General features: G+C 41.9%; 1 protein-coding gene across 4 annotated transcripts in view; it reads left to right on the forward strand.

Moving 5' to 3' along the window:
- The window catches only part of LOC124611329 (pyrroline-5-carboxylate reductase-like), a 78,437-nt gene that overhangs the window by 47,877 nt on the left and 4,378 nt on the right, over positions 1-26,182 (forward strand). For all 4 annotated transcript variants that reach the window (XM_047140237.1, XM_047140238.1, XM_047140236.1 and 1 more), the window contains 2 exons: positions 3,178-3,317; positions 7,058-7,269. In XM_047140237.1, the coding sequence (XP_046996193.1) occupies positions 3,178-3,317; positions 7,058-7,269 (352 nt within the window). The remainder of the gene's footprint in view (positions 1-3,177; positions 3,318-7,057; positions 7,270-26,182) is intronic.

The raw sequence follows: 26,182 nt of genomic DNA on the forward strand, positions 1-26,182 counted from the left end.
GATGGGTTCGATGACGGTTTGGATGTACCGTGCACTATTCAGTGTCCCCTCGACGATCACCAGTGGTGTACGGCCAGTGTAGGAGATCGCTCCCCACACCATGATGCCGGGTGTTGGCCCTGTGTGCCTCGGTCGTATGCAGTCCTGATTGTGGAGCTCACCTGCACGGCGCCAAACACGCATACGACCATCATTGGCACCAAGGCAGAAGCGACTCTCATCGCTGAAGACGACACGTCTCCATTCGTCCCTCCATTCACGCCTGTCGCGACACCACTGGAGGCGGGCTGCACGATGTTGGGGCGTGAGCGGAAGACGGCCTAACGGTGTGCGGGACCGTAGCCCAGCTTCATGGAGACGGTTGCGAATGGTCCTCGCCGATACCCCAGGAGCAACAGTGTCCCTAATTTGCTGGGAAGTGGCGGTGCGGTCCCCTACGGCACTGCGTAGGATCCTACGGTCTTGGCGTGCATCCGTGCGTCGCTGCGGTCCGGTCCCAGGTCGACAGGCACGTGCACCTTCCGCCGACCACTGGCGACAACATCGATGTACTGTGGAGACCTCACGCCCCACGTGTTGAGCAATTCGGCGGTACGTCCACCCGGCCTCCCGCATGCCCACTATACGCCCTCGCTCAAAGTCCGTCAACTGCACATACGGTTCACGTCCACGCTGTCGCGGCATGCTACCAGTGTTAAAGACTGCGATGGAGCTCCGTATGCCACGGCAAACTGGCTGAGACTGACGGCGGCGGTGCACAAATGCTGCGCAGCTAGCGCCATTCAACGGCCAACACCGCGGTTCCTGGTGTGTCCGCTGTGCCGTGCGTGTGATCATTGCTTGTACAGCCCTCTCGCAGTGTCCGAAGCAAGTATGGTGGGTCTGACACACCGGTGTCAATGTGTTCTTTTTTCCATTTCCAGGAGTGTAGATGGCAAATCATCGAGTAAAAACTGAAGTGATATCAGGTGTTCCCCAGGGAAGCGTCCTGGGACCACTGCTGTTCCTGATCTATACAAATGATCTGAGTGACAATCTGAGCAGTTCTCTTAGGTTGTTCGCAGATATTGCTGTAATTTACCGTCTAGTAAGGTCATCCAAAGACCAGTATCAGTTGCAAAGCGATTTAGAAAAGATTGCTGTATGGTGTGGCAGGTGGCAGTTGATACTAAATAACGAAAAGTGTGAGGTGATCCACATGAGTTCCAAAAGAAACCCATTGGAATTCGATTACTCGATAAATAGTACAATTCTCAAGGCTGTCAATTCAACTAAGTACCTGGGTGTTAAAATTACGCACAACTTCAGTTGGAAAGACCACATAGATAATATTGTGTGGAAGGTGAGGCAAAGGTTGCGTTTCATTGGCAGGACACTGAGAAGATGCAACAAGTCCACTAAAGAGACAGCTTACATGACACTCGTTCGTCCTCTGTTAGAATATTGCTGCGCGTGTGGGATCCTTACCAGGTGAGATTGACGGAGGACATCGAAAGGGTGCAAAAAAGGGCAGCTTGTTTTGTATTATCACGTAATAGGGGAGAGAGTGTGGCAGATATGATACACGAGTTGGGATGGAAGTCATTAAAGCAATTCGTCGAATTTACGAAATTTCAGTCACCAACTTTCTCTTCCGAATGCGAAATATTTTGTTGAGCCCAACCTACATAGGTAGGAATGATCATCAAAATAAAATAAGAGAAATCAGAGCTCGAACAGAAAGGTGTAGGTGTTCACTTTTCCCGCGCGCTGTTCGGGAGTGGAATGGTAGAGAGATAGTATGATTGTGGTTCGATGAACCCTCTGCCAAGCACTTAAATGTGAATTGCAGAGTAATCATGTAGATGTAGATGTAGATGTAGATTAGTGCCAACATGTGCCACCACCTGCAGCTGGCTGCACCCTGTGCTCTTCATGGCATCCGGAAGGACCCTTTCCACATCAGAAATGACTCCACCCGGAATGCACACGGAGTACACACTGGATTTCTTCCCCTCCTGAGCCGCCATATCTCTAACTATATAACTATGGATACATTCTGAAACATGCCATATGAACAATCCAGTCATTAATTGCATGATATTTGACTTTCACCATTGCGACTCAGTCAGCCTGAATGGAGAGCTAGTGATATGGTTGCCTGCCTCCTGCATGACTTCGTCACATTTATATTATTAAAATTAAAATATTCTCTAAAATCTTGGAGCCCGTGAGACTGTTGTCTTGCCAAAATCAAATGTCAGTAACAGAAATAAATGGAAGAGATTCTCGATTCCTGGAACAGATGAACTGTCTATATAGATAATTTTGTACGGAACCCTCACTGCACGAATCCTCCTCGCACCTGGCCAATTTTCTTTCATTTTGCCTGTCTGTGATTCACTTTTCTCCTGTGAGATACAGAAAGCAGCTAACCAGTTTAACATATGTAGCAAAAGAATTTTCAGTTTACACGTACAGCATCTTAAATAATGATCACAAGGAATGAAAGCAGAATGGCGGCATCTTCTTGTAGTCACTGACTGTTGGCTAAATATAAATATGATGCTTGGACATGCTGGCTCGCTTTCAATCAAGGAAGTATACGAAACTGCTGTGCTCAGGTCCCCCCCCTTACACACACACACACACACACACACACACACACACACACACACACACACTTGTTCATCATGAAGCAGCATAATCATTTTGTAATTATTTACAAATTGTAATTGACAAAAATTCATTAAATCCATTTTTTAGAGAAATATTTGCCTTATGTGTTCATGTATGATAGAAAGTTCTGTCAAACTACAAACTCTGTTCCTTCTTCATCCCTAATGTAGTGGTACTGCAGTGGTGTAGTAACAAGTTTTCTCCCTAGCCAGTTCATTTTATTTCCTTAACTGGGTATGAAATTACAAACTTTTCCAAAAGATATAAATCTATTAATTATTAGGAACAAAGCACTCCTATTATCAGAATAAAATAATTTCTTCTAAACTACTTACCAGATTACAGAAAGGTTTACAGCTTAGGTGACTCAAATTGTGTAAAGCAGTTCTTTGCCTTTATATTTTCCCCATAGAAATTATAACCTTTCTTACTCGTGTAAAAGTAAACTGACACTATTTTTCTCTGTAACTGCACAAGACTCATTTTTGAATAATTGCTAATGCAAAATTAATGTATCAGTTTTCAGTTGTGGTACAACAGCTACTAAAAAGGATGCAGAAGTAGTGAAAATGATGCTCTCTACTGGAGGCATTTGCCAAGAAATTTCGGAATCTTTGATTGATGCTGCTGGTGGTCTGTCTGGATGTGGGCCTGCATATGTATGTATAACATAATAATCTATTTGAACAAAAGTAATCAGTTTTTGACAATATAATGTAACTGGGTAGATAAAAAAAAATCTAATCACCAAGTGGTGACAGGAGAACACACGTCTAAAGAAATGTTTTATCCTATGTAAGCTATTGGAGCCTGTCGCTTCTCCTTCCAGCAGAAGAGTTGAAGGGGAATGAAGAGGAGTGAAGGAAAAGGATTGGAGAGGTTTAGGAAAAGAGGTAGAGTTCAAAAAAAGTCACCCAGAACCCTGGGTCTGAGGAGACTTTTCAGACGGGATGAGAAGCAATGTGTGAGTTCTCCTGCCACTGCTTAGGGAGTAGATTTTTTTCTGTCCAGTTACTTTATAATCTTTTTCATATTAATTAATATTTTTTGTATTAACTAAATGTAGATAAAGAAATTTCATGAGTTAATCTTGTGCTGTCATCTTTGACAAGAGGGATATTGTTTCCATATCTATGAAACTGTACTGCAAGTGGCAAACAATTTTTTATGGTACCATTGATACTTAGATTAACTCTTCTGTGCTAGCCAAGATTTGTTAGTGCAGGCCACAACTATTATGTATTGTGACAATGTTTGCCTGCTTTGTCTCGTCGTTTGTTTGTCCTCGGTGTTGACGTACTTTCTGGCTGACAAATGGGTTGAGGAAGTGCAATTACTGTCTACTTTAAATAATGTAGCTGGCAGATGCACAGTTGCGTTTCAGTCTTTTACTTTCACTATTCACAGCCCTCCAGTATTACACAGTTATATGGCCAGTGCCAGAAGCCTCATTAATAGCTTTCAGGCAAACATCCACATACTGCTACAATATTTACTATTGAACATCTATGAGCAGTAAAAACCTAACCACCAAAGTTCACAGTTCTTGAAGAATAGAAAGGTACGTATGGAGCAGACACTGCCATTGTTTTAACCCATGGCCTAATTGTGTAGCACTTATTTCACAGTTAAGTAGAAGCATTGTTGTTGTTCTAATCAACAAAGGTTTTACGTCTGAAACTCGGCCGTGGACTGATTGTCTCTGGACCAAAAATCGGGCCCTTATGTATCCTCACAATAATAGTTAAATTTACAGAAACTACAATTAAAACTTAACTCATTAAATTAACTGCATACATCAAAAAATTTGTTCCTTTTAAAAGTTTCTTCTATCACAAGGCTTAGGCCGAATTATTTATTTAAATGATGAAATAAACATATATAGTTATGTAAACAATACTTTTGATAACTGTTAATTACTTTGTAATTAATGAAGGACTGGGTTTTCTAACATGTTTTCGAATAGAGCCAAATAGATCCTTTAAGGTTACTATTAGTTGTTCCCCCAAATGTTTATAATTAGTACAGAATTTATATTTGTTTATACATCAACAATAGAATTTAAGTTAAAAAAAAAACAATCAGTGATTTCACCTTATAACAAAAGATACTAACTAGGCACAGTCAAAATAAATTAGAAAATCAATTACATACCAAAAAACTAAGCACAAAATTAAATCTGGTGTTAAATTCTTTAAAACTGAGGGCCAACTTTTCTCTTATATTTATGAAAATACAGATTATACTCTCTTATGTTAAAGGTAATTAGTCAGACATGAAAAAATGAATTTTAGGGAGGCAGATGGCAAAACAAGAGACGAAGTAAAAATATCCCAGCTTGCTTCATCACACACAGGCTCCAAAAAGCTTGCATGAGTTAAACCTGTGTGTGTGTGTGTGTGTGTGTGTGTGTGTGTGTGTTCTGCTGCCACTTGGTGAGTAGATTTTTTTTATCCATCCAATTACATTACATTTATTTGCTCCATGTCAGGTATTACATCAGCTGGCATTATACTGTTATCATACATAAGGGAAATTTCCAGATATCACACATTTGAAATTCATAGATACAGCTCATTAAATTGTCTGTAGTACAAATTTATTTTAAGTATTTGAGAAATCTGTGCATTAAGCTGTATCAACAGCAGACCACTAACTATGTGGCAGTAATATTTCTAGCACCATTGACATGCTGCAGATTGTCCAGCCTATTTTCCAGAGCTGACACTTTCTTTTCCACCTATTGCTGCATCTGTAGTAATTTTTCTTTGAAAATTTGTTAGTTTATTGAAGAGATTATGGCAGTCATAGATCAGCATTTTGCACATCTTCCATAATTGTACTTCTTGGAGGGAATTTATCCTCTGGGAAAAAATGGTGGATGATGTACACTGACATAAAAGGAGGCTATGTTGAATAGTAAGTGCATATTTTTATATTACAGGAGATACTTTCAGTATCAGGCCAACTATTACACCAAACCACATTCCTTTCCAAAGAATGTAGAAACACCTGTATAGAGAGGTGACATTAAAATTTAACATAAGTTATTGATTTAAAGCTGTTGCTGTGGATCAACACTGCTGCTCTTGATCTCTAATATTCATAGCATTCTGTGTACCATACTTGCGTTGCCCTGTGATGATGTTTAGCATTGGTAAGTGCTTAGAGAGTAGGCTGCTGTTGCTGGTGCAACTATGTTAGTAACAATTGTGTGAGAAATAATCTCGGCATTGCGCATCTTGTATATCTGTATAATGTTGGTAGTGAGATAGGATTTGTGCATCTTATATATCTGTATAATGTTGGTAGTGAAATAGCATGATGGTGGATTACGTTCATATTTCTTTCTTGGCAAATGCCAAGCTAATAAAGCCCTCAATTCAGTTGGCAACTGAAAAGTTTGTAAGCTGTGCAAACTTCAGAACAAGACATTGATCATGACATTTCAAAAAACAAGTATACAAACACAGTGAAGATTCTCTTCTATTTTGAAATTTACCCAGCAACAAAACATGTTTATACACTTTCTTCCTACAGAGGAGACTTATGTTAATTAAGAAGAGCATGTCAGAAGGAAGTTCTCAATTCACCAATCATGTTTTTATTCATTCAAACTCGCACAAAGAACAGCTGCAGCTTTTTCCCATTTCTTGTGCAGTGCTTCAGTACTTTCAGTATCCAAGGTTTTTCCTGGATCAGTCACTAATTAAATATATTTAAAAATTTGTAAGTATTTGTGATAATGCATTGTTTTTATTAACTTACAAAATTGATTGTTCATAAAACAAGCAGATTTTCCTTAAATTATGGAGAATAACAAATTAATATTTTTTTAAGTTTATACATATTTTTCTGCAGCACTAATTTGGTTGTGAGTGCCAATGTCAATAGATTACAGCTTCAATTAGTGAGGACTCCATTTCTTTAGCGGAGCAGAGTGGACAGCTTTTGTGTTACTTGTGGTGCTTCACAAAATAATACTAAATTGCTAAAAAGTTGTTAACATTTACATAAACATTTTACTTCAAGTAAATACTTAAAAAAATGACTAAAAGAGATCTCTCAGCGAGAAGCAGAAATGTCAAGTCATCGAAAGGCACATACAAAAGAAGGAAAATGTGCTAGGTTTGGAGTTATCCTTTGACGAGCTACAGTGCGCACACACGTGTGCAAGCTGACACACACACACACACACACACACACACACACACACACACACACACCTATGCCCCTACATGGTGCCAGCTTTAAGTAAATAGCTTAGTCACTGTCATTGTTTCTTAATACTAGGGTGTAAATATTTGCTTGGATTGTCATTTTAATTAGTTGTTTCATGAAAGTTATTGATGTCTATTTTTTACATGTTACCACATACTAAGGCTTTCATTTTTAATAGGTGTACCTCATTATTGAAGCATTGTCTGATGGTGCAGTGAAGATGGGTGTTCCTCGAGCTATGGCAACACAGTTTGCTTCTCAGACTGTGCTAGGTGCTGCAAAAATGGTGCTAGAGACAGGGAAGCATCCAGGGCAGTTGAAAGATGAAGTGTGCTCACCTGGAGGTACTACAATCTGTGGTATCCATGCATTGGAGAAGGGAGGTGTCAGGTATGTTGAACAGTAGAGAGAGAGAGAGAGAGAGAGAGAGAGAGAGAGAGAGAGAGAGAGAGAGAAATTGGTCTAATGTGGTGTAATCTGACTTGTATATTACTTACCCAGTTTCAAGAAAGTCTAGAAAACTCCTCTAGCACCTTCTCATGTGGATGATGCAGGTACTTCAAACATCAGTAAGAGAACAAACAAATTTCAAAATATCTCTCATGTAATACAGTTTAATATATCATCATATTGGCAATACAGTCACTTATTATACAGTAGTAGCTAATGTTGGAAACGCTTGTACACATTTCATTGCTGTTAGCTGTATCAGTACAGAAATAACTAAATAAATGGGTAACACTTGAGAAGAAAAGTTTGATGTTGATACCATACACCTGTTATGAACTAGTTGTTGTGAACTGGTTCAAGACATGAAATATCCGGAGTCAATTTTGGCACAATCTGTTGTTTGTTTGCAATACAACCTCAGATATTCTCCCACTGTGGTAATTGTTTGACAGACTGACTATAATACCATCAGCACATAAGAGGTTTCCTTCCTTTATTTAAAAAATAATCAGTTCTGTCATAATAAACAAGGACACATGGAAGAAACTTGTTTTGAGTATGAAAGATTTATTTATTACAATTGTAGTGACCCACGTAAGATTCTACACCCACAACCTGGGTGCACAGTGGTATGGCATGCCATGGATATCGCAGGGGCCTTCACTCTCAGATGCGTGCAAGGCATCTCCATAGTGCAATCTACTGGCTGGCCGACGGCTTATAGAATCGTGCCTCAACAACCTTGCCACCAGTCAGATATTGATATTCAGCCTGTGTGTCTCAGACTAATAGTGCAGCCACTCCGTGACGAGTGTTTTCCTTTACTGGTATTCTTGAAGTAATAAGATGTGTCTGTTAGTATCTGTATTTTCTTGTAGTCAGAACAGCAATAGGAAATTAATATAAACATAATGAAGGCAATGAGAAGAAAATGTGATTATAAAATGATGTGCAGACATACTGTCCATATAAAAATTTACATTTCCTGCTGTTATGTTTGTGATCTTGTTCACGGTAGTTTTATTTTCATGCATCAATAGTAGTCATCCAATATATTCTTGTTCCACAATATGAAGCTCTTAATGTAATATTCTTTTTTCAAAGAAATGGCTTCAGTGTAGCCAGGAGCTGAACCAGAGTACTGTTGAGAAAGTATATAATCACACCTGTGCAATCCAAAGATTGTGGAAAGCCATCATTCTTCCAGCCAAATACGCATAGTTGGCTACACTTTTATACCAACAAAGTTCTTCCTAACTTCTTTAAAAGAAATATTCATTCCATTGTTCTTATTAGTGAATTAGTCTTCTTGGTAAATCATTCACCAAATAAAAGGACATAAATGTGAGGTCCTTTGAAAACTCCTATTTTGATCTAGAAGACCAAGAATAAATTGTATATCTAATTAACTGCCCTGACATGGGGGTTCATTAAGCAACGTCTGATGTGAAGTGAGCGAATATTAGCCTGCTTTGGCAAGTGATTTGCTCATTGACAATGTTTGGCATTTCTGCTTCCAAGAGTTGTAAAATGGGTCACTCCTTCCGTACCCAGTTCTGCTCTTGAAAAAAGTGAATAATATTTACTTGAAAATTAATATCTGGTTCTCTGGGAATGAACTGGCACTGAACTACACTGAAACACAAGACATGCAATTCTGTACTGCACAAGAACTGGCCACACTATTAGAAACAATGCATGAAAGTAAATTTATAAATGAAATTGATATTCTGAATTTGTGTGTGTTTTACTGATAAGAAACTGAACTGGGAGTTGCATGTTACAGAGCTTGTTAAATGTCTAAGGTCTGCAACTTTGACATTATTAATAATAAGAGATAGTTGAGAAGAAAATGTCAAACAATTGACTTACCTTTCCTAATTTCATTCACTAATGTCATTCGGCATCATATTCTGGGGTAACACAGCTTAGAGGAGAGGGCAGGCAAAAATGTTTGTTGCACAGAAGCATGTAATAGGATTAACACGAGGTGTCCGCTTCAGGAGCTCTTGTAAGCATCTCTTTAAGCAGTTGGGCACACTGACAACAGCCCACAGTGCATTTACTCCCGAATGAAGTTCGTTGTTAGCAATTATTGTTTGTTTGAAAACAACAGTATTATTCAGAAATACTCGAAGGAGAAATTACTTGTAACCATCTGACTTAACTGTAACCATACTCAGTTGAATATATCAGACAATGGAAAATCCAGTACGGAATATAACAGTGTTAGGAACATGATATTAAGTTCCTAATGACCATATAGCAGAGATGCTAAATCGCATGTAGGCACAACATAAAGATTCTCAGAAAGTGCACTCTTGGCCAACAAGGTCTTTGTCAAAAATAAGAAATAGACCATACATACCATGCCCCCCTCCACACACACACACACACACACACACACACACACACACACACACACACACACACACACACACGACCAGTCTCTGGCTGCTGAGGCCTGGCTGCGAGCAGCAGCACATTATGGGAGAGGCAACTGGGTGGTTGGAGTGAGGGGGAGGCTGGGACGGGGAGGGGGAATGATAGCAGGGTAGAGATGGAGGATGGTAAAGTGCTGCTTGTGGGACATACAGGGACGAGGTGGAGAGAGGGTAGGACAGCTAGGTGCAATCAGGAGGTTATACGGAAGTTGGTGGGGGGGGGGGGGGGGGTGTGGAAATGGATAGAAGTTAAGACTGTGGGTGCATTGGTGGACTAGAGGGCTGTGTATTGCTGGAGTGGGAACAGGGAAGGGGCCATATGGGTAAGGTTGAGGCTAGGAGGTTATGGGAATGTAGGATATATTGCAGGGAGAGTACACACATTTCAGAGAAGCTGGTTTTGTTGGGAAGGATCGAGATGGCACAGACCATGAAGCAGTCATTGAAATGAAATGAAGAACATTGTGTTGGGCAGCATGCTCAGCAACAGGGTGGTCCAGCTGTTTCTTGGCCACAGTTCGTTGGTGGCTATTCATGCTGACAGACAGCTTGTTGGTTGTCATGGCTATGTAGAATAGACCTAGATGCAAGGTCTGTCCTGTACACCCTACCACTACCACCACCACCACCACCACCACCACCACCCACTCCAGTCCGGTCACGAGCATCACCAATCCCATCAAAGGCAGGGTTGCCTGTGAAACCTGTCTAGTGATTTATGAGCTAAGCTGCAACAGCTGTGCTGCATTCTATGTGGGCATGACAAGCTGTCTATCTGCATGAATGGCCAGCGACAAACTATGGCCAAGAAACAGCTGGACCACCCTTTTGCTGAGCACAGTGCTCAATGCTGTGTTCTTCATTGTAGTTACTGCTTCACAGCCTTTGCCATCTGGATCATTCCCACCAACACCAGCTTTTGTGAACTGCACAGGTGGGAAAGCTCCCTGCAATATATCCTATGTTCCCGTAAATGTCCTGGTGCCAACCTTCGTTAGTCATTGTCCGTACCCTTCTAGCCCCTTCCCTGTTCCCATTCCAGCACTACACAGCCCTCTATTCCACCATCACACCCACAGTCTTTCTACTTCTCTCCATTTCCGATACCTCCCCCACCCCGCCCTCCGTCTAACCTTCAGCATTGCATTTATTCGATGCTGTGCACCACTGTGGGGTTTGATTAGTGACAGGAGCTTTTAGGACAAGTCCGGTGACCAGCGTACTGGTGGAGGCTGGTGTCCTTCCACTGCAAATCAGACGTGCACAACTGCTCACCAGTTACGCAGCACACATTCGTAGTTCCCCTGAGCATCCGATTTACCGTCACCTTTTCCCGCCCGCATCCGTCCATCTCCCGCATCGGCGGCCCAGATCGGGGCCGTTCACATATGCCTCCATGGTGTATGCCTCGGCCGCAGCTTCATCTGGACCTTTTGTGTGGCCCTAAGGACTCCTTTAACCCCGCCACTCTCCGCTGTCACTTCTTCTCGATTCCTGACGTGACCTGTTCCGGGGCTCTGAAGTGGTTTACACCGACGGCTCAGTGGCTAATGGTCACGTAGGCTTCGCATATGTTCGTGGAGGACATATTGAGCAGCACTCCTTGCCAGTTGGCTGCAGTGGTTTCACTGCTGAGCTGGCGGCCATATCTTGTGCTCTTGAGTACATTCGCTCATCCCTGGCGAGTCATTTCTCCTGTGTACTGACTCACTTAGCAGCCTACAAGCTATCAATCAGTGTTACCCTCGCCACCCTCTGGTAGCATCCATTCAGGAGTCCATCTATGCCCAGGAACAGTCCCGCTGTTCCGTGGAGTTAGTGTGGACCCCAGGACACATCGGAATCCCCAGCAACGAACTTGCCAACAGGCTGGCCAAACAGGCAGTGCAGAAACCGCTTCTGGAGATAGGCATCTACAAAGCTGACCTGCGTTCTTTGTTACACCACAGGGTTTTCCAGCTTTGGGAGACGGAATGGCATAACAGCACCCACAACAAACTGCTTGTCATTAAGGAGACTATGAATGTGTGGAAGTCTTCCATGGAGGCCTCTTGCAGGGAATCAGTTTTCCCCTGCCAGCTCCGCATTGGCCATAAGTGGCTAAGCATGGTTACCTACTCCATCGTGAGGACCCACCTCAACGTCGCTGTGGCTCCCAAATGCCAGCTTTCCACCTCGTGCTGGACTGCCCACTTTTAACCGCTCTGCGGCAGACTTTTAACTTTTCCAGCACCCTGACTTCGGTGTTCAGTGACAATGCCTCCACCACAGCTTTAGTTTTACATTTTATCTGTGAGAGTGGGTTTTATACTTCTATGTAGGTTTTAGGGCATATCCTTTTTACCTCTGTGTCCTCCACCCTAGTGCTTTTAGGGTGGAGGTTTTAATGTGTTGCAGAGTGGCTGGCTTTCCCTTTTTATTCTCATGGTTGGCCAGCCACTGTAATCTGCTGTCATGTTTTACTCCCTTCTGTTTCTAGTGTCTCTCACTTGTTTTCTTGTCCTGTTTTTTTCCTTTCGGTATTTGTTGCCTTCCCTTCATTCTTGTGGCTTTTCCTTTCTTTCCGTTTTGTGTTATATGTTTTGTCCATTCTTTTCTCACCCTTGTGGCATTGTTTTATTAGGAACAAGGGACTGATGACCTCGTAGTTTGGTCCCTTTTCTCTCTTTAAACCAACCAACCAACCGGCTGCACCTAGCTGCCCTAGCCTCTCTCCTGCTCGTCCCTGTATGGTCGCATAAGCAGCAGTTTGCCATCTCCCACCCCCTACCCTGCTATCCTTCCCCCTCCCTGCCCCAGCCTTCTCCTTAACCCCCCCCCCCCCCCCCCACACACACACACCACCACCACCACCACTACCATCAACCAGTTGTTTCTCCCATTATGTGCTGCTACTCGCAGTCTAGCCTTAGCAGCCAGAGACTGTGGTGTGTGTGTGTGTGTGTGTGTGTGTGTGTGTGTGTGTGTGTGTGTGTGTGTGTGTGTGTGTGTGTGTGTTATGACAGTCTTTTTGTTGTGCCTATCTGCAACTCAGCATCTCCGCTATGTGGTGGGTAGCAGCTATCCTTTTCATAATACTGTTAAAGTAAAGATATTAATTTTATATGATAAATTGAACTGTTTAAATATATTTAAATTTTACAGTTAATTGTTTAACATTGCTCCTCCAAAACTACTCATTCTCTATACTTGCACTGTACATTACATGCAGTTTCAGAGAAAAGTATTGACCTTATGCTGTGGGCAAGGTTCACTTGTAGTGCCAGAAGGGATAACGTCACATCAGAGCGTGCACACTTTAAAATACTGCTGTCTCTCTTCTCTGAGTTGAGCATAGTGCAGCTGACCATCGCGTCAGCATTCAACACTGGTTTCTGATCACTGTGGAGAGAGAGGTGCAAACCGTACTGTCCATTTTATTTGCATATTTTTGAAGAGAAATGGTGTAATTTTAGTGTGATTTCCAATTTGCATTCAAAGAGGAATGACATAATTTTAATGTGATATTTACAGTGTGCTCTAGCACACGAGCACATGATAGCCATCTACCTTAATGTAGCCCAGAAAGAAATGAAGGATTCTGCCATAACCATTTTTAACCACCTACTTGGCAGCTTTATGCATGCACACACGGGATGCACTCAGTGGAAAATCCAGAATGTAATAATAATAATAATAATAATAATAATAATAATAATAATAATATGAAAAGAATAGCTAGCTACTCAACATATAGAGACAGGAACAATAAAAAAAAGACTTCTATGTATTTTCAGCTATTTGACTAAATCCTTCATCAGACATAGGCAGAATAACTCGCATACATTCATAAAAGCATAATTGACAAACACATAAACACTGTTGCCTTTGGGTGCCATGGCCCAACTGCGGCTGCGTGAGCAGCAATTTTTTTTTTTGGGTGTGCAGCAGGGGTAGGCACTCTCCTTGGCAATAAATTTTGTTTCTGTAACCTCCATGGTCTCAACCTTTGCCAGTTCCTATCCTCCAGCTGCGCATCACTTTTCTTGCTTCCACTCCAGTCCTGCGAACACCTTATATCCCAACAGTGCACCTGCATAGTCATAGTCCTTTCTCCTTCTCTAATTCTCTCCCCTCCCCTTTGCTCTCCCCCCTACACAGACTCCCAATGCTGCACCTAGCTTTCCACTGTTCCCACTATGTCCCTGCATGCTCCCACAGACATTACAAGCATCTTCCCCCATCTCTACCTGCTATCCGTTTCCCTGTCTACCCCTGCTATAGAGAGTGAGAGAGAGACTGATAGAGATATTTAGTATATTATTTGCAGACTCCTTGAAGACACTTTTGCTGCCAACATAGCCTGACTTAATAAGAGTTGAGCTGTGGAGTTAACATCACACAAAACAAAATTTAGCACAGCAAAGACAACACAATATGGTGACGATATCAGTTTATGCTACATTGTACATTGGGCTAAGGTTGGTAATGACCTGAAACAAGTGAATATTGGTCACTTCAAATTCATACACCAGGTGACTTATATCAGTTCTGTTATTCCCATCACATATCATGACAAATATCTCTTGGAGTGTGCAATTAGTGAAGTATAAAACACAGTACGTAAAAAAGAATTGCTTAAGACAGTTGTGTAAAATAATCAACATTTTGCCCATTTGTTTTTGGGAAAGTGTACTGAAATTGGGAAGACAATCTTATTCCACATTACAGTGAGAGATATAATTATAATCCATGCAACATACAAATAACTAACAAAACCTTTATTTGGGATTAAAAAGACTGAGACTTCTGTAGGGGTCAGAGCTTCAGAAGATTTTCAGTGCCACAGTGTCTGCCACTGTGATGAATTTTATGAATGGTTTCATGGTACCTCCAGTTGCTATTGTCTTTATTTCAAGTATGATTGTACAGTGGCAGCTTTAGCCCATTTTTTAGTATTAAAAATAAAAGCATTATATGTTGGATATATTAGTGACACTTCTAATTTTGACATAGGAACAAGTCCTGTATCTAGATATACCAAGCGCATTACTGTTTCATTGGAGTACTGGGTTGATTTTATGTATGTAATAACTTTGTAACAGCTATTCAAAAATGACATGCTACCACAATAAGAGAACAAATAATTAGAATTTATTTCAAAGAAATTACATACAGTCATATTTACACCAATGATGAATGATAATTAAACATAATTGAGAAAAAAGGCATACATAGGTTAATTAACAAATTTCTGTAAAATAATTAGAATCTTTCTAGTGTTAAGTACGTTAAAACATGGACCTTATATATCTTAAAGCTCAGCAACAACTGCTCAAAAGTAATGTGCTCCTAAAATAGTGAGAAACCTCTCCCAACATATTTCATGAGAATTACATGCAGTCACATGGGCAAGGACATACGTGGCATAATATACTACTAAAGAATCATCCATAAAGGAAGATATAATGTGCCTAGTATATTTACAGATAAGACTAGTTCCTACATCAAAATCACAAGTGTCACTAATGTATCCAGTGTTAAGGTTTCCATTTTAGATACCTGAAAATGGCCTAAGGCCGATATTGCACAATAATATGTGAAATAAAGAGAATGGCAATTGATGGCATCATGAAATCAATCACATAATTTCAAAAGATTGTTGAAAGACAGTGTTGGGAGCCAGAAGAGGGAGTTACAGAGCTGTGTATGTTACAGGAGGTGAAAGAGGTGTCTAAGGATGTAGGTCAGCAAGAAAGGCTTTCCTGAAGGGCTTGGATGGATGTGATATATTCTGTGTTGGGTAGAAACACTTCCAGATAGGAATACGAAAAAAGTAACTGGCAGCTTTCTCATGTGATACTGTGAATGTTGCTCCAGCTGTTAAAGGACAAGTTTTACTTTACGAAGTGTTTCACCCCAATATCATAGAGGAAGGTATCTCAATATTTATACCTTCTCAATATACTATCCTCAATCTGCTAAAAGTACACACAAAATCTTTTCTCAAACAGCTCCGACCTCTCTCCATTTGTGACTTGAATGTTTCCACCCAGCCTCCCCCTGACAACCTTCCAGGAATTTCTCATCTGAAGCCACACTTCATCTTCCCTGTTACGGTACTGCGAAGGCTGAAAGCAAGGGGAAACTACAGCTGTAATTTTTCCTGAGGGCATGCAGCTTTACTGTATGATTAAATGATGGTGTCCTCTTGGGTAAAATATTCCGGAGGTAAAATAGTCCCCCATTTGGATCTCCGGCCGCGGACTACTCAAGAGGACGTCATTATCAGGAGAAAGAAAACTGGCGTTCTACCGATCGGAGCGTGGAATGTCAGATCCTTTAATCGGGCAGGTAGGTTAAAAAATTTAAAAAGGGAAATGGATAGGTTAAAGTTAGATATAGTGGGAATTAGTGATGTTCGGTGGCAGGAGGAACAAAACTCTGGTCAGGTGACTACAGGGCTATAAACACAAAATCAAATAGGGGTAATGCAGGAGTAGGTTTAATAATGAATAGGAATGTGGGTAAGCTACTACAATCAGCATAGTGAACGCATTATTGTGGCCAAGATAGATACGAAGCCCACACCTACTACAGTAGTATAAGTTTACATGCCAACTAGCTTCGCAGATGATGAAGAAATTGAAGAAATGTATGATGACATAAAAGAAATTATTCAGGTAGTGAAGGGAGATGAAAATTTAGTAGTCATGGGTGACTGGAATTCGACAGTAGCAAAAGGAAGAGAAGGAAACATAGTAGGTGAATATTGATTGGGGCTAAGGAATGAAAGAGGAAGCCGCCTGGTAGAATTTTGCACAGAGCATAACTTGATCATAGCTGACACTTGGTTCAAGAATCATGAAAGAAGGTTGTATACATGGAAGAACCCTGGAGATACTAGAAGGTTTCAGATAGATTATAAAATGGTAAGAAAGAGATTTAGGAACCAGGTTTTAAGTTGTAAGACATTTCCAGGGGCAGATGTGGACTCTGACCACAATCTATTGGTTATGAATTGTAGATTAAAACTGAAAAAATTGCAAAAAGGTGGGAATTTAAGGAGATGGGACCTGGATAAACTGACTATTCCAGAGGTTGTACAGAGTTTCAGGGAGAGCATAAGGGAACAGTTGACAGGAATGGGGGAAAGAAATACAGTAGAAGAAGAATGGGTAGCTTTGAGGGATGAAGTAGTGAAGGCAGCAGAGGATCAAGTAGGTAAAAAGACGAGGGCTAGTAGAAATCCTTGGGTAACAGAAGAGATACTGAATTTATTTGATGAAAGGAGAAAATCCAAAAATGCAGTAAGTGAAGCAGGGAAAAAGGAATACAAACATCTCAAAAATGAGATCGACAGGAAGTGCAAAATGGCTAAGCAGGGATGGCTAGAGGACAAATAGGATGTAGAGGCTTATCTCACTAGGGGTAAGATAGATACTGCTTACAGGAAAATTAAAGAGACCTTTGGAGAAAAGAGAACCACTTGCATGAATATCAAGAGCTCAGATGGAAACCCAGTTCTAAGCAAAGAAGGGAAAGCAGAAAGGTGGAAGGAGTATATAGAGGGTCTATACAGGGGCGATATTCTTGAGGACAATATTATGGAAATGGAAGAGGAGGTAGATAAAGATGAAATGGGAGATATGATACTGCGTGAAGAGTTTGACAGAGCACTGAAAGACCTAAGTCGAAACAAGGCCCCTGGAGTAGACAACATTCCATTAGAACTACTGACAGCCTTGGGAGAGCCAGTCCTGACAGAACTCTACCATCTGGTGAGCAAGATGTATGAGACAGGTGAAATTCCCTCAGACTTCAAGAAGAATATGATAATTCCAATCCCAAAGAAAGCAGGTGTTGACAGATGTGAAAATTACCGAACTATCAGTTTAATAAGTCGCAGCTGCAAAATACTAATGCGAATTCTTTACAGACGAATGGAAAAACTGCTAGAAGCCGACCTCGGGGAAGATAAGTTTGGATTTCGTAGAAGTGTTGGAACACGTGAGGCAATACTGACCCTACAACTTATCTCAGAAGAAAGATTAAGGAAAGGCAAACCTAGTTTCTAGCGTTTGTAGACTTAGAGAAAGCTTTTGACAATGTTGACTGGAATACTCTTTCAAATTCTGAAGATGGCAGTGGTAAAATACAGGGAGCGAAAGGCAATTTACAATTTGTACGGTAAGCACATGGCAGTTATAAGTGTCGAGGGACATGAAAGGGAAGCAGTGGTTGGGAAGGGAGTGAGACGGGTTGTAGCCTCTCCCCAATGCTATTCAATCTGTATATTAAGCAAGCAGTAAAAGAATCAAAAGAAAAGTTCGGAGTAGGTATTAAAATCCATGGAGAAGAAATAAAAATTTTGAGGTTCACCGATGACATTGTAATTCTGTCAGACACAGCAAAGGGCTTGGAAGAGCAGTTGATCGGAATGGACAGTGTCTTGAAAGGAGGGTATAAGATGAAAATAAACAAAAGCAAAATGAGGATAATGGAATGTAGTCTAATTAAGTCGGGTGATGCTGAGGGAATTAGATTAGGAAATGAGACACTTAAAGTAGTAAAGGAGTTTTGCTATTTGGGGAGCAAAATAACTGATGGTGGTCGAAGTAGAGAGGATATAAACTGTAGACTGGCAATGGCAAGGAAAATGTTTCGAAAGAAAAGAAATTTGTTAACATCGAGTATAGATTTAAGTGTCAGGAAGTCGTTTCTGAAAGTATTTGTATGGAGTGTAGCCATGTATGAAAGTGAAACATGGACGATAAATAGTCTGGACAGGAAGAGAATAGAAGCTTTCGAAATGTGGTGCTACAGAAGAATGCTGAAGATTAAATGGGTAGATCACATAACTAATGAGGAGGTATTGAATAGAATTGGAAAGAAGAGAAATTAGTGGCACAACTTGACTAGAAGAAGGGATCGGTTGGTAGGACATGTTCTGAGGCATCAAGGGATCACCAATTTAGTACTGGAGGGCAGCGTGGAGGGTAAAAATCGTAGAGGGAGACCAAGAGATGAATACACTAAGCAGATTCAGAAGGATGTAGGTTGCAGTAGGTACTGGGAGATGAAGTAGCTTGCACAGGATAGAGTAGCATGGAGAGCTGCATAAAACCAGTCTCAGGACTGAATACAACAACAACAACAGCGAGGAGGATTCATACTTAAATATATTTATTGGCAACATAGAAGCATAACATTGATGTAATTTTGAAAACTGAGTTATTCAAGGAAAATAAATTCTATAAATCACTGGAAAATATTAAATATGGTATTTTAGCATCCCATAAGAGTATGAATGCCTTATTATTAATATGATTTTTCCCTCCTGAATAAATTGCTATGTTAACTCAGCAACCTTTATGACCAACTACATTTTACTTAAATTATCAGTTCATCAGTCATAAACTCTCCCATTTAATACTAAGATTTCTGTAGGAGAGAACTGTGTTGCTTTCTTTTCTTCTTGCTTTTAGTCCTATTATATACAAGGCATGAATTACACTAATTAACAAATTTAAACTTTTTTTCTGCATCTGGTTTGTAAATGGATGGATTTACCTAATTTTGGGGTGCTGAGTACACTGGTAAAATCAGTTTTTCTCTGTGATGTCGCATTCCCTAGATACACAGCAGAATAAAAAAATGGTAATAGTGAAAATTGATACAATTAAGTCAAACAAAAATACAAATTCAGAACGTTTGAAATAAATACTATTTTGTATGTATATATGGGCTTGATGCCAATAAAAAGTCCAAATTAGTTCAGAAGATATTTTCACCTTTAATCGTCTTTGGTTTTTGAAAAATGTGGTGATGGAGCCGTTCTTTTGTTTGCCATTTCATCACTCTCCCTAAACAAGATCCCAGCAGTAGTCACCCATCATCAAAGGATTCCAATGGCCTTGGTAATGGTGTTACATGGTAAGAATGTCTTGGTGAAAGCGTTCACCATGCTCATTACTTACAGCTCCCAAATTTTCCAGTAAGAAATCAAGGTGAGGATGTAAAAAGTTAATTTTAAGCGACATTCTACATCCCATGTTCTTACAGTTGTCCACCAGATCATTCACAATGGTAACATAGTTTTTGTCTTTTCTGTTACCCAAAAAGCCTGGCACAATTGCTTTAAAAGAAGACCAATTAGCTAATTTGATATCTGTGAGTTTGGTATCAACGGTTGGATCTTTCAGAAATTTTCTTATCTGTGGTCCAACAAATATACTTCTTTAGTTTTGCCTCATTTACTTTGGGAAACTTTTCTTTTAAGTGATTGATGGCCTCACCTCTTCTATCCAGAGCTTTTACGGAGTTCTTCATAAGACCCATCTTGATATAAAGGGGAGGCAAAATGATTTTATCGAGCTCAACCAAGGGGGTATTGTTCACATTTACATTACCAGGAACATATGACTTCCTTATAGGCCATTCCTTGACTGTATAGTGGTTCTTGGTGTCATGGCTGTCCCAAAGACAAAAAAAGCAGCAGTATTTCATGAATCCAGCCTGTAAACCTGTAAGGAGCGCAACAACTTTTAAATCACAGCAAAGCTGCCATTTGTGATCCTTATATTTGATTGCCTCTAGCAGGAAAACCATGGTTTCATAAGTTTCTTTCATTTCTACTGTGTAAGCCAAAGGTACCGATGGAAATGCATTGCCATTATGCAGTAGTACTGCTTTCAAGTTGGTTTTACTGGAGTCAATAAATAGTCACCACTCCTGTGGAATATGTTGTACACCTAGCTGCATCATCAGACCATTGAGGTCTCTACTTACACACATTGAATTCTGCATATCGAAATACTGAGTGAAGGAAGCACCTCTTGATCTGAATCAGGCAATTTTTGTCCCTGGAGCTAGAAGGTTCCGTTGTTGCAGTCTCGACCCCAAGAGTTCAGCTTGCTGTTTCGAAAGTTATAGATCATGAACCAAATCGTTCAATTCCTTTTGATTAAAGAGCTGAGGCGAAGTGTCAGGATATTGAGGACAGTACTCTTCTATATGTTTTAACACTTTCTGATTCACTTAACATCGTGTCTGGTTCCATGGATTTCAAGTTACAGACAGGAACAGTCAGTCCCTCATAATAGGGCACAGCCAAATGCACTGAAGATACATTTGGATACTTTATTTTATGTCTAATTTTGCTCGAATGTCCCGAAATATTTGTAAGACAGAAGTAACAGTCATTAGGTTCACACCACACGATCAGGATAGCGAATGGCATGGCTTGGTGTTTTCCTTTCAATGACTCAGTTAAGGTTGTAGTACAGGTTATGCAGGCAATATGCCTTCTCACTCAAAGCAGTGATTGGTTTTATTTGGGCTTTTGGAGTGAGTTTCGCACACACATGACGAACGTTGTTGGAGTGGTTTAGACAGCAATGAGATTTACTAGTTGCCATTTTTCTTAGTGTAAGTTTTAAACACAAAAAGTTTGCACTATATTTCACAGGAAACACTCACTGAGGATCTCTTTCACACCACTGGATTACCACACCAACCATTTACTGACGATTTGTAGATCTTATAGCTCTCCTCTGCAAATGAAAACGAACAGTTAAACATCAAAACAGAAGAACAGCAAAAAGCAAGATACTGAATATGCAAAATAAAAAAAAAGTTTAAAAACTCAAAAATGGTACATGTTAGAACATTTTGAAAGATATATTCGGATTCTACACACCAAAATACATACTAGTTGATGTATCACATCCCAGATGCAAAATGCTGTTGAGTAGTGTTATTAAGTAGAAATGCTTCGTAAGGCCACAGACGAGTCTGGTATGTTTGTTATTGTTTTAGCATTTACAGTGTTTTTTCAGCAATGGATACCAAACTCAGTGCTTACAGTGATCTCTTATTTTACAATAACGTTTTGTACCTGGTAAGTTTCTCAATTTTTTTACATGACTGGTGGAAGGGAGGGGGGGGGGGGGGGGGAGGAGGTAGAGGTTGAGGTTGAGACTGAGACTGAGGCAATGATAGGGAGAGAAGTGGGGAGGGAGAGGGAGAGTGAGTGGAATAAAAGAATTTCAATTCTTCAGGCATGCATTCCTCTGCAGTGCTCCCTCATCTCTTCTGAAAGAGGTTTAGATAAGCTTACTGCATTGATGTGTTGCATGACCTAAACAGTTTCTACTGATGTAAAAACGTGCTGGCAAATATGAAAACAACTTACGGGAATACAGCTGGATGATATCATAGACAATTGCCAATATTTCGATGGGTGATCACTTGGTCTTTCACAAGGCACAAATGCAATGAGAGAGTGCTGTGCAAAGACGTTTAAATCCTTGACAGGGCTTCACTGACCGAGAAAAATATAATGGCATCTACAGAAAGCCCACACACACATCATAAACAACTAGTGCCACTTCACAATGAAATGTGGCAATGTCAGTAGTTGTTTATAGTGAATATTGGTTACCAAAGGGTGAACAATGATAAACTCTATTCCTCTATTGTTTGACCAAGGAGAGATTTTTTTTTTTTTTTTGCTTTAGGGCGCAAAACAGCTATGGTCATTAGCGTCCGGTCCATGACTTAGGAAACAGTAAAAACCGAAAATGGACACCACCAGCAATGGGAACGAAACTCAAAAAATTGGAGAAGCTAAAAGCAGAAAGGGGTTGATTGTCCCCAAAAAAAGCTTCAAATGACTGACGTCATTTCACTGGCACTAATAAACTCGAGAACGCGATCGGCCGAGCGCATGTCACCTGCTAAACTTCACGATATATCAGGCGACAGCTGTAGACGGGCGCGTAACGTAGTAAAATAGGGGCACTCAATTAAAAGATGTCTTACCGTCCACAGCTGAGAGCAGTGGGGACAGAGTGGGGGAGGATCGGTGCTTAAAAGATGTCGATGGCTAAAAAGACAGTGCCCTATCCGGAGTCTAGTTAAAATTACCTCCTCCCGACGACGCATTCGGGAGGAAGAGGTCCAAGCACAAGGAAGAGCTTTCACGTCCCACAATTTATTATGGGGAAGTGCCGACCAATGTGCGTGCCATAAAAGAACAACACGACAACATAAAACGCTCCATAGATCGGCGAAGGGAATCGAGCGAATAGCTGGCCGAAGAAGAGAGACTGCAGCCTTGGCCGCTATATCGGCCGCCTCATTTCCACAGATACCAACGTGTCCCGGGAGCCAGAGGAACGCCACCGAAACGCCCCCCAGGTGGAGCAAGCACAGACAGTCCTGAATCTGGTGGACCAGAGGGTGGACAGGGTAAAGAGCTTGGAGACAGAGGAGAGAGCTGAGAGAATCTGAACAGATAACATACTGTATCCGCTGATGGCGGCGGATGTAGTGGACAGCCTGGAGAACAGCGTAAAGCTCCGCAGTATAAACCGAATACTGGTCGGGAAGCCGAAATTGATTTGGGGTATCGCCAACAATATAGGCACTCCCTACACCTAACGATGTTTTCGAGCCATCAGTGTAAATAAATGTGGCTTCCTTCATTCGTGCACATAGAGCAGCAAATGCCCGACGATAAACAAGTGAAGGGGTACCATCCTTGGGAAACTGACAAAGGTCACGGAGCAGGCAGATCCGAGGACGGAGCCAAGGCGGTGCTGTACCCCAAGTTGTCAAGAAGGTTTTAGGAAAGCTGAAGGAAAGAGAATGGAGCAGTTGACGGAAGCGGACTCCCGGTGGTAGTAGGGAGGAGGGGCGGCCTGCATACCCTACATCAAAGGAGGCGTCGAAAAAAATGTCATGGGCTGGATTAGCAGGCATGGAAGACAGATGGCTAGCATAACGACTCAGAAGGACTGCTTGCCGATTGGACAGCGGAGGTTCAGCAGTCTCAGCATAAAGGCTTTCTACAGGGCTGGTGTAAAAAGCTCCAGACACTAAACGTAATCCACGGTGATGGATAGAGTCGAGACGACGAAGAATAGACGGCCGAGCAGAGGGGTAAACTATGCTTCCATACTCCAATTTCGAGCGCACTAAGGCGCGATAGAGGCGGAGAAGGACCACTCGGTCCACTCCCCAGGAGGTACCATTCAGGACACAGAGGGTGTTGAGGGATCGCAGACAGCGAGCCGAAAGATAGGAAACGTGGGAGGACCAGCACAGTTTTCTGTCAAACATAAGACCCAAGAATTTAGCAACATCCGAAAACAGAAGGTTGACCAGGTCCTAGATGTAAGGAGGGTGGAAGAAACTCCTTACGTTGTCAAAAATTAACACAAACGATCTTACTGGGAGAAAAACGGAAGCCAGTTTCGATGCTCCAAGAGTGGAGGCGATCGAGACATCCTTGAAGACGTCATTTGAGAAGGCTGGTCCGTTGAGAGCTGTAGTAGATCGCAAAATCGTCCACAAAGAGGGAGCCCGAGACATCAGGAAGGAGACAATCCATAATTGGATTTATGGCAATGGCAAACAGTACAACACTCAGCACGGAGCCCTGGGGTACCCCGTTTTCTTGGGAGAAAGTACGGGAGAGAGTAGTGTTCACCCGCACTCTAAATGTGCGCTCTGCCATAAATTCGCGAAGAAAAAGGGGCAGCCGACCTCGAAAGCCCCCAAGAGAACAGTGTGCGGAGGATGCCTGTCCTCCAACAGGTATCATATGCTCTCTCCATATCAAAAAATATTGCTACTGTTTGGCGTTTCTGGAGAAAATTGTTCATGATATAAGTGGAGAGAGCAACAAGATGGTCAACTGCAGAACGATGCTTTCAGAATCTGCATTGGGCACGTGTTAAAAGACTGCGGGACTCCAGCTACCAAGCTAAACGGCAATTCACCATACACTCCAAAACCTTACATATGGCACTCGTGAGAGAAATGGGCGATAGCTAGAGGGGAGATGTTTGTCCTTTCCAGGTTTCGGAACAGCAACGACGATAGCTCCCCGCCATCGTCTAGGAAAAGTACTGTCGGTCCAAATTCGATTATAGAGGCGAAGGAGGTAACGCAGACTATGGGTTGATAAATGCAGCAACATTTAGACGTGGATACCATCCGGTCCTGGGGCAGAGGAGCGAGAAGAAGAGAGTGCATGTTGGAGTTCCCGCATGGAGAAAACAGTATTATAGCTTTCGTGATTTTGAGAGGAGAAAGCAAGAGGTTGCACTTCCGCTGCACGTTTCTTCGGGAGAAACACTGGCGGGTAATTTGAAGAGCTCGAAACCCCAGCAAAGTGTTGACCCAATGAGTTAGAAATTGCGACGGGGTCCACTAATGTGTCATGCGCGACAGTGAGCCCAGAGACTGGGGAGAAACTAGGCGCGCCTGATAACCGTCGAATCTGACTCCAAACTTCCGAGGAGGGAGTGAAGGTGTTAAATGAGCTAATAAAGAATTTCCAGCTTGCCTTCTTGCTATCGCGGATGACGCGATGGCATCGCGCACGGAACTGTTTATAACGGATACAGTTGGCCAAAGTAGGACGGGGGCGGAAAACACGAATTGCACGTCACCGCTCACGTATTGCGTCACGGCATGCCTCGTTCCACCAAGGAACTGGGGGGCGCCGGGGCAATTCGGAGGTACGTGGTATTGAACGTTCCGCAGCTGTAAGAATAACGTCTGTAATATGCGTGACCTCATCGTCGACGCTAGGAAAGTGACGGTCATCGAATGTCGCTAGAGACAAAAAAAAGTGTCCATTCGACTTGGGCAAACTTCCAGCGTCGCGGGCGCATACATGGCAGTTGAGGCTGCAGTCTAAGGACACATGGAAAGTGGTCACTCTAGTGTCTATCACGAAGGGTGAACCATTCGAAGCGCCGAGCTAGTGGAACAGTACTGACCGAAAGGCCCAAATGAGAGAAATTTGTCGTGGAGGCAGACAAAAATGTAGGGACCCCAGTGTTCAGGCAAACTAGATCCACTTGGTGGAAGACGTCTATCAATAGTGAGCCACGTGGACAAGGATGTGGAGATCCCCAAAGCAGGTGGCGGGCATTGAAGTCCCCAAACAGCAAATAGGGGGGGGGGGGGGGTGGAAGCTGACCAAGAAGATGAAGGAGATCAGCTCGTGCCATTGGTGTGGACGATGGAATGTATACAGTACAAAGAGAAAAGGCATATCCAGAAAGGGAAAGACGGACAGTGACAGTTTGGAAGGAAGTGTTTAAGGGGATTGGGTGATAATGGAGAGTATCATGGAGAAGAATCATGTGTCCTCCATTGGCTGGAGTGCCTTCAACAGAGGGGAGATCAAATCGGATGGACTGAAAATGGGGGAGAACAAAGCGGTCATGGGGACGCAGCTTTGTTTTCTGAAGACAGAAGATGACCAGCGAGTAGGATCGTAAGAGGATCGACAGTTCATCCCGATTGCCTTGAATGCCGCAGATATTCCAGTGGATAATGGACATAGGGTGAACAGAAAATGGAGGAATGTAACCAAGGTTGCCGTCAACTCAACGACTGCTCAGAGC

The sequence above is a fragment of the Schistocerca americana genome, chromosome 1 (genome assembly GCF_021461395.2).
Source record: "Schistocerca americana isolate TAMUIC-IGC-003095 chromosome 1, iqSchAmer2.1, whole genome shotgun sequence".
Lineage (NCBI taxonomy): Eukaryota > Metazoa > Arthropoda > Insecta > Orthoptera > Acrididae > Schistocerca > Schistocerca americana.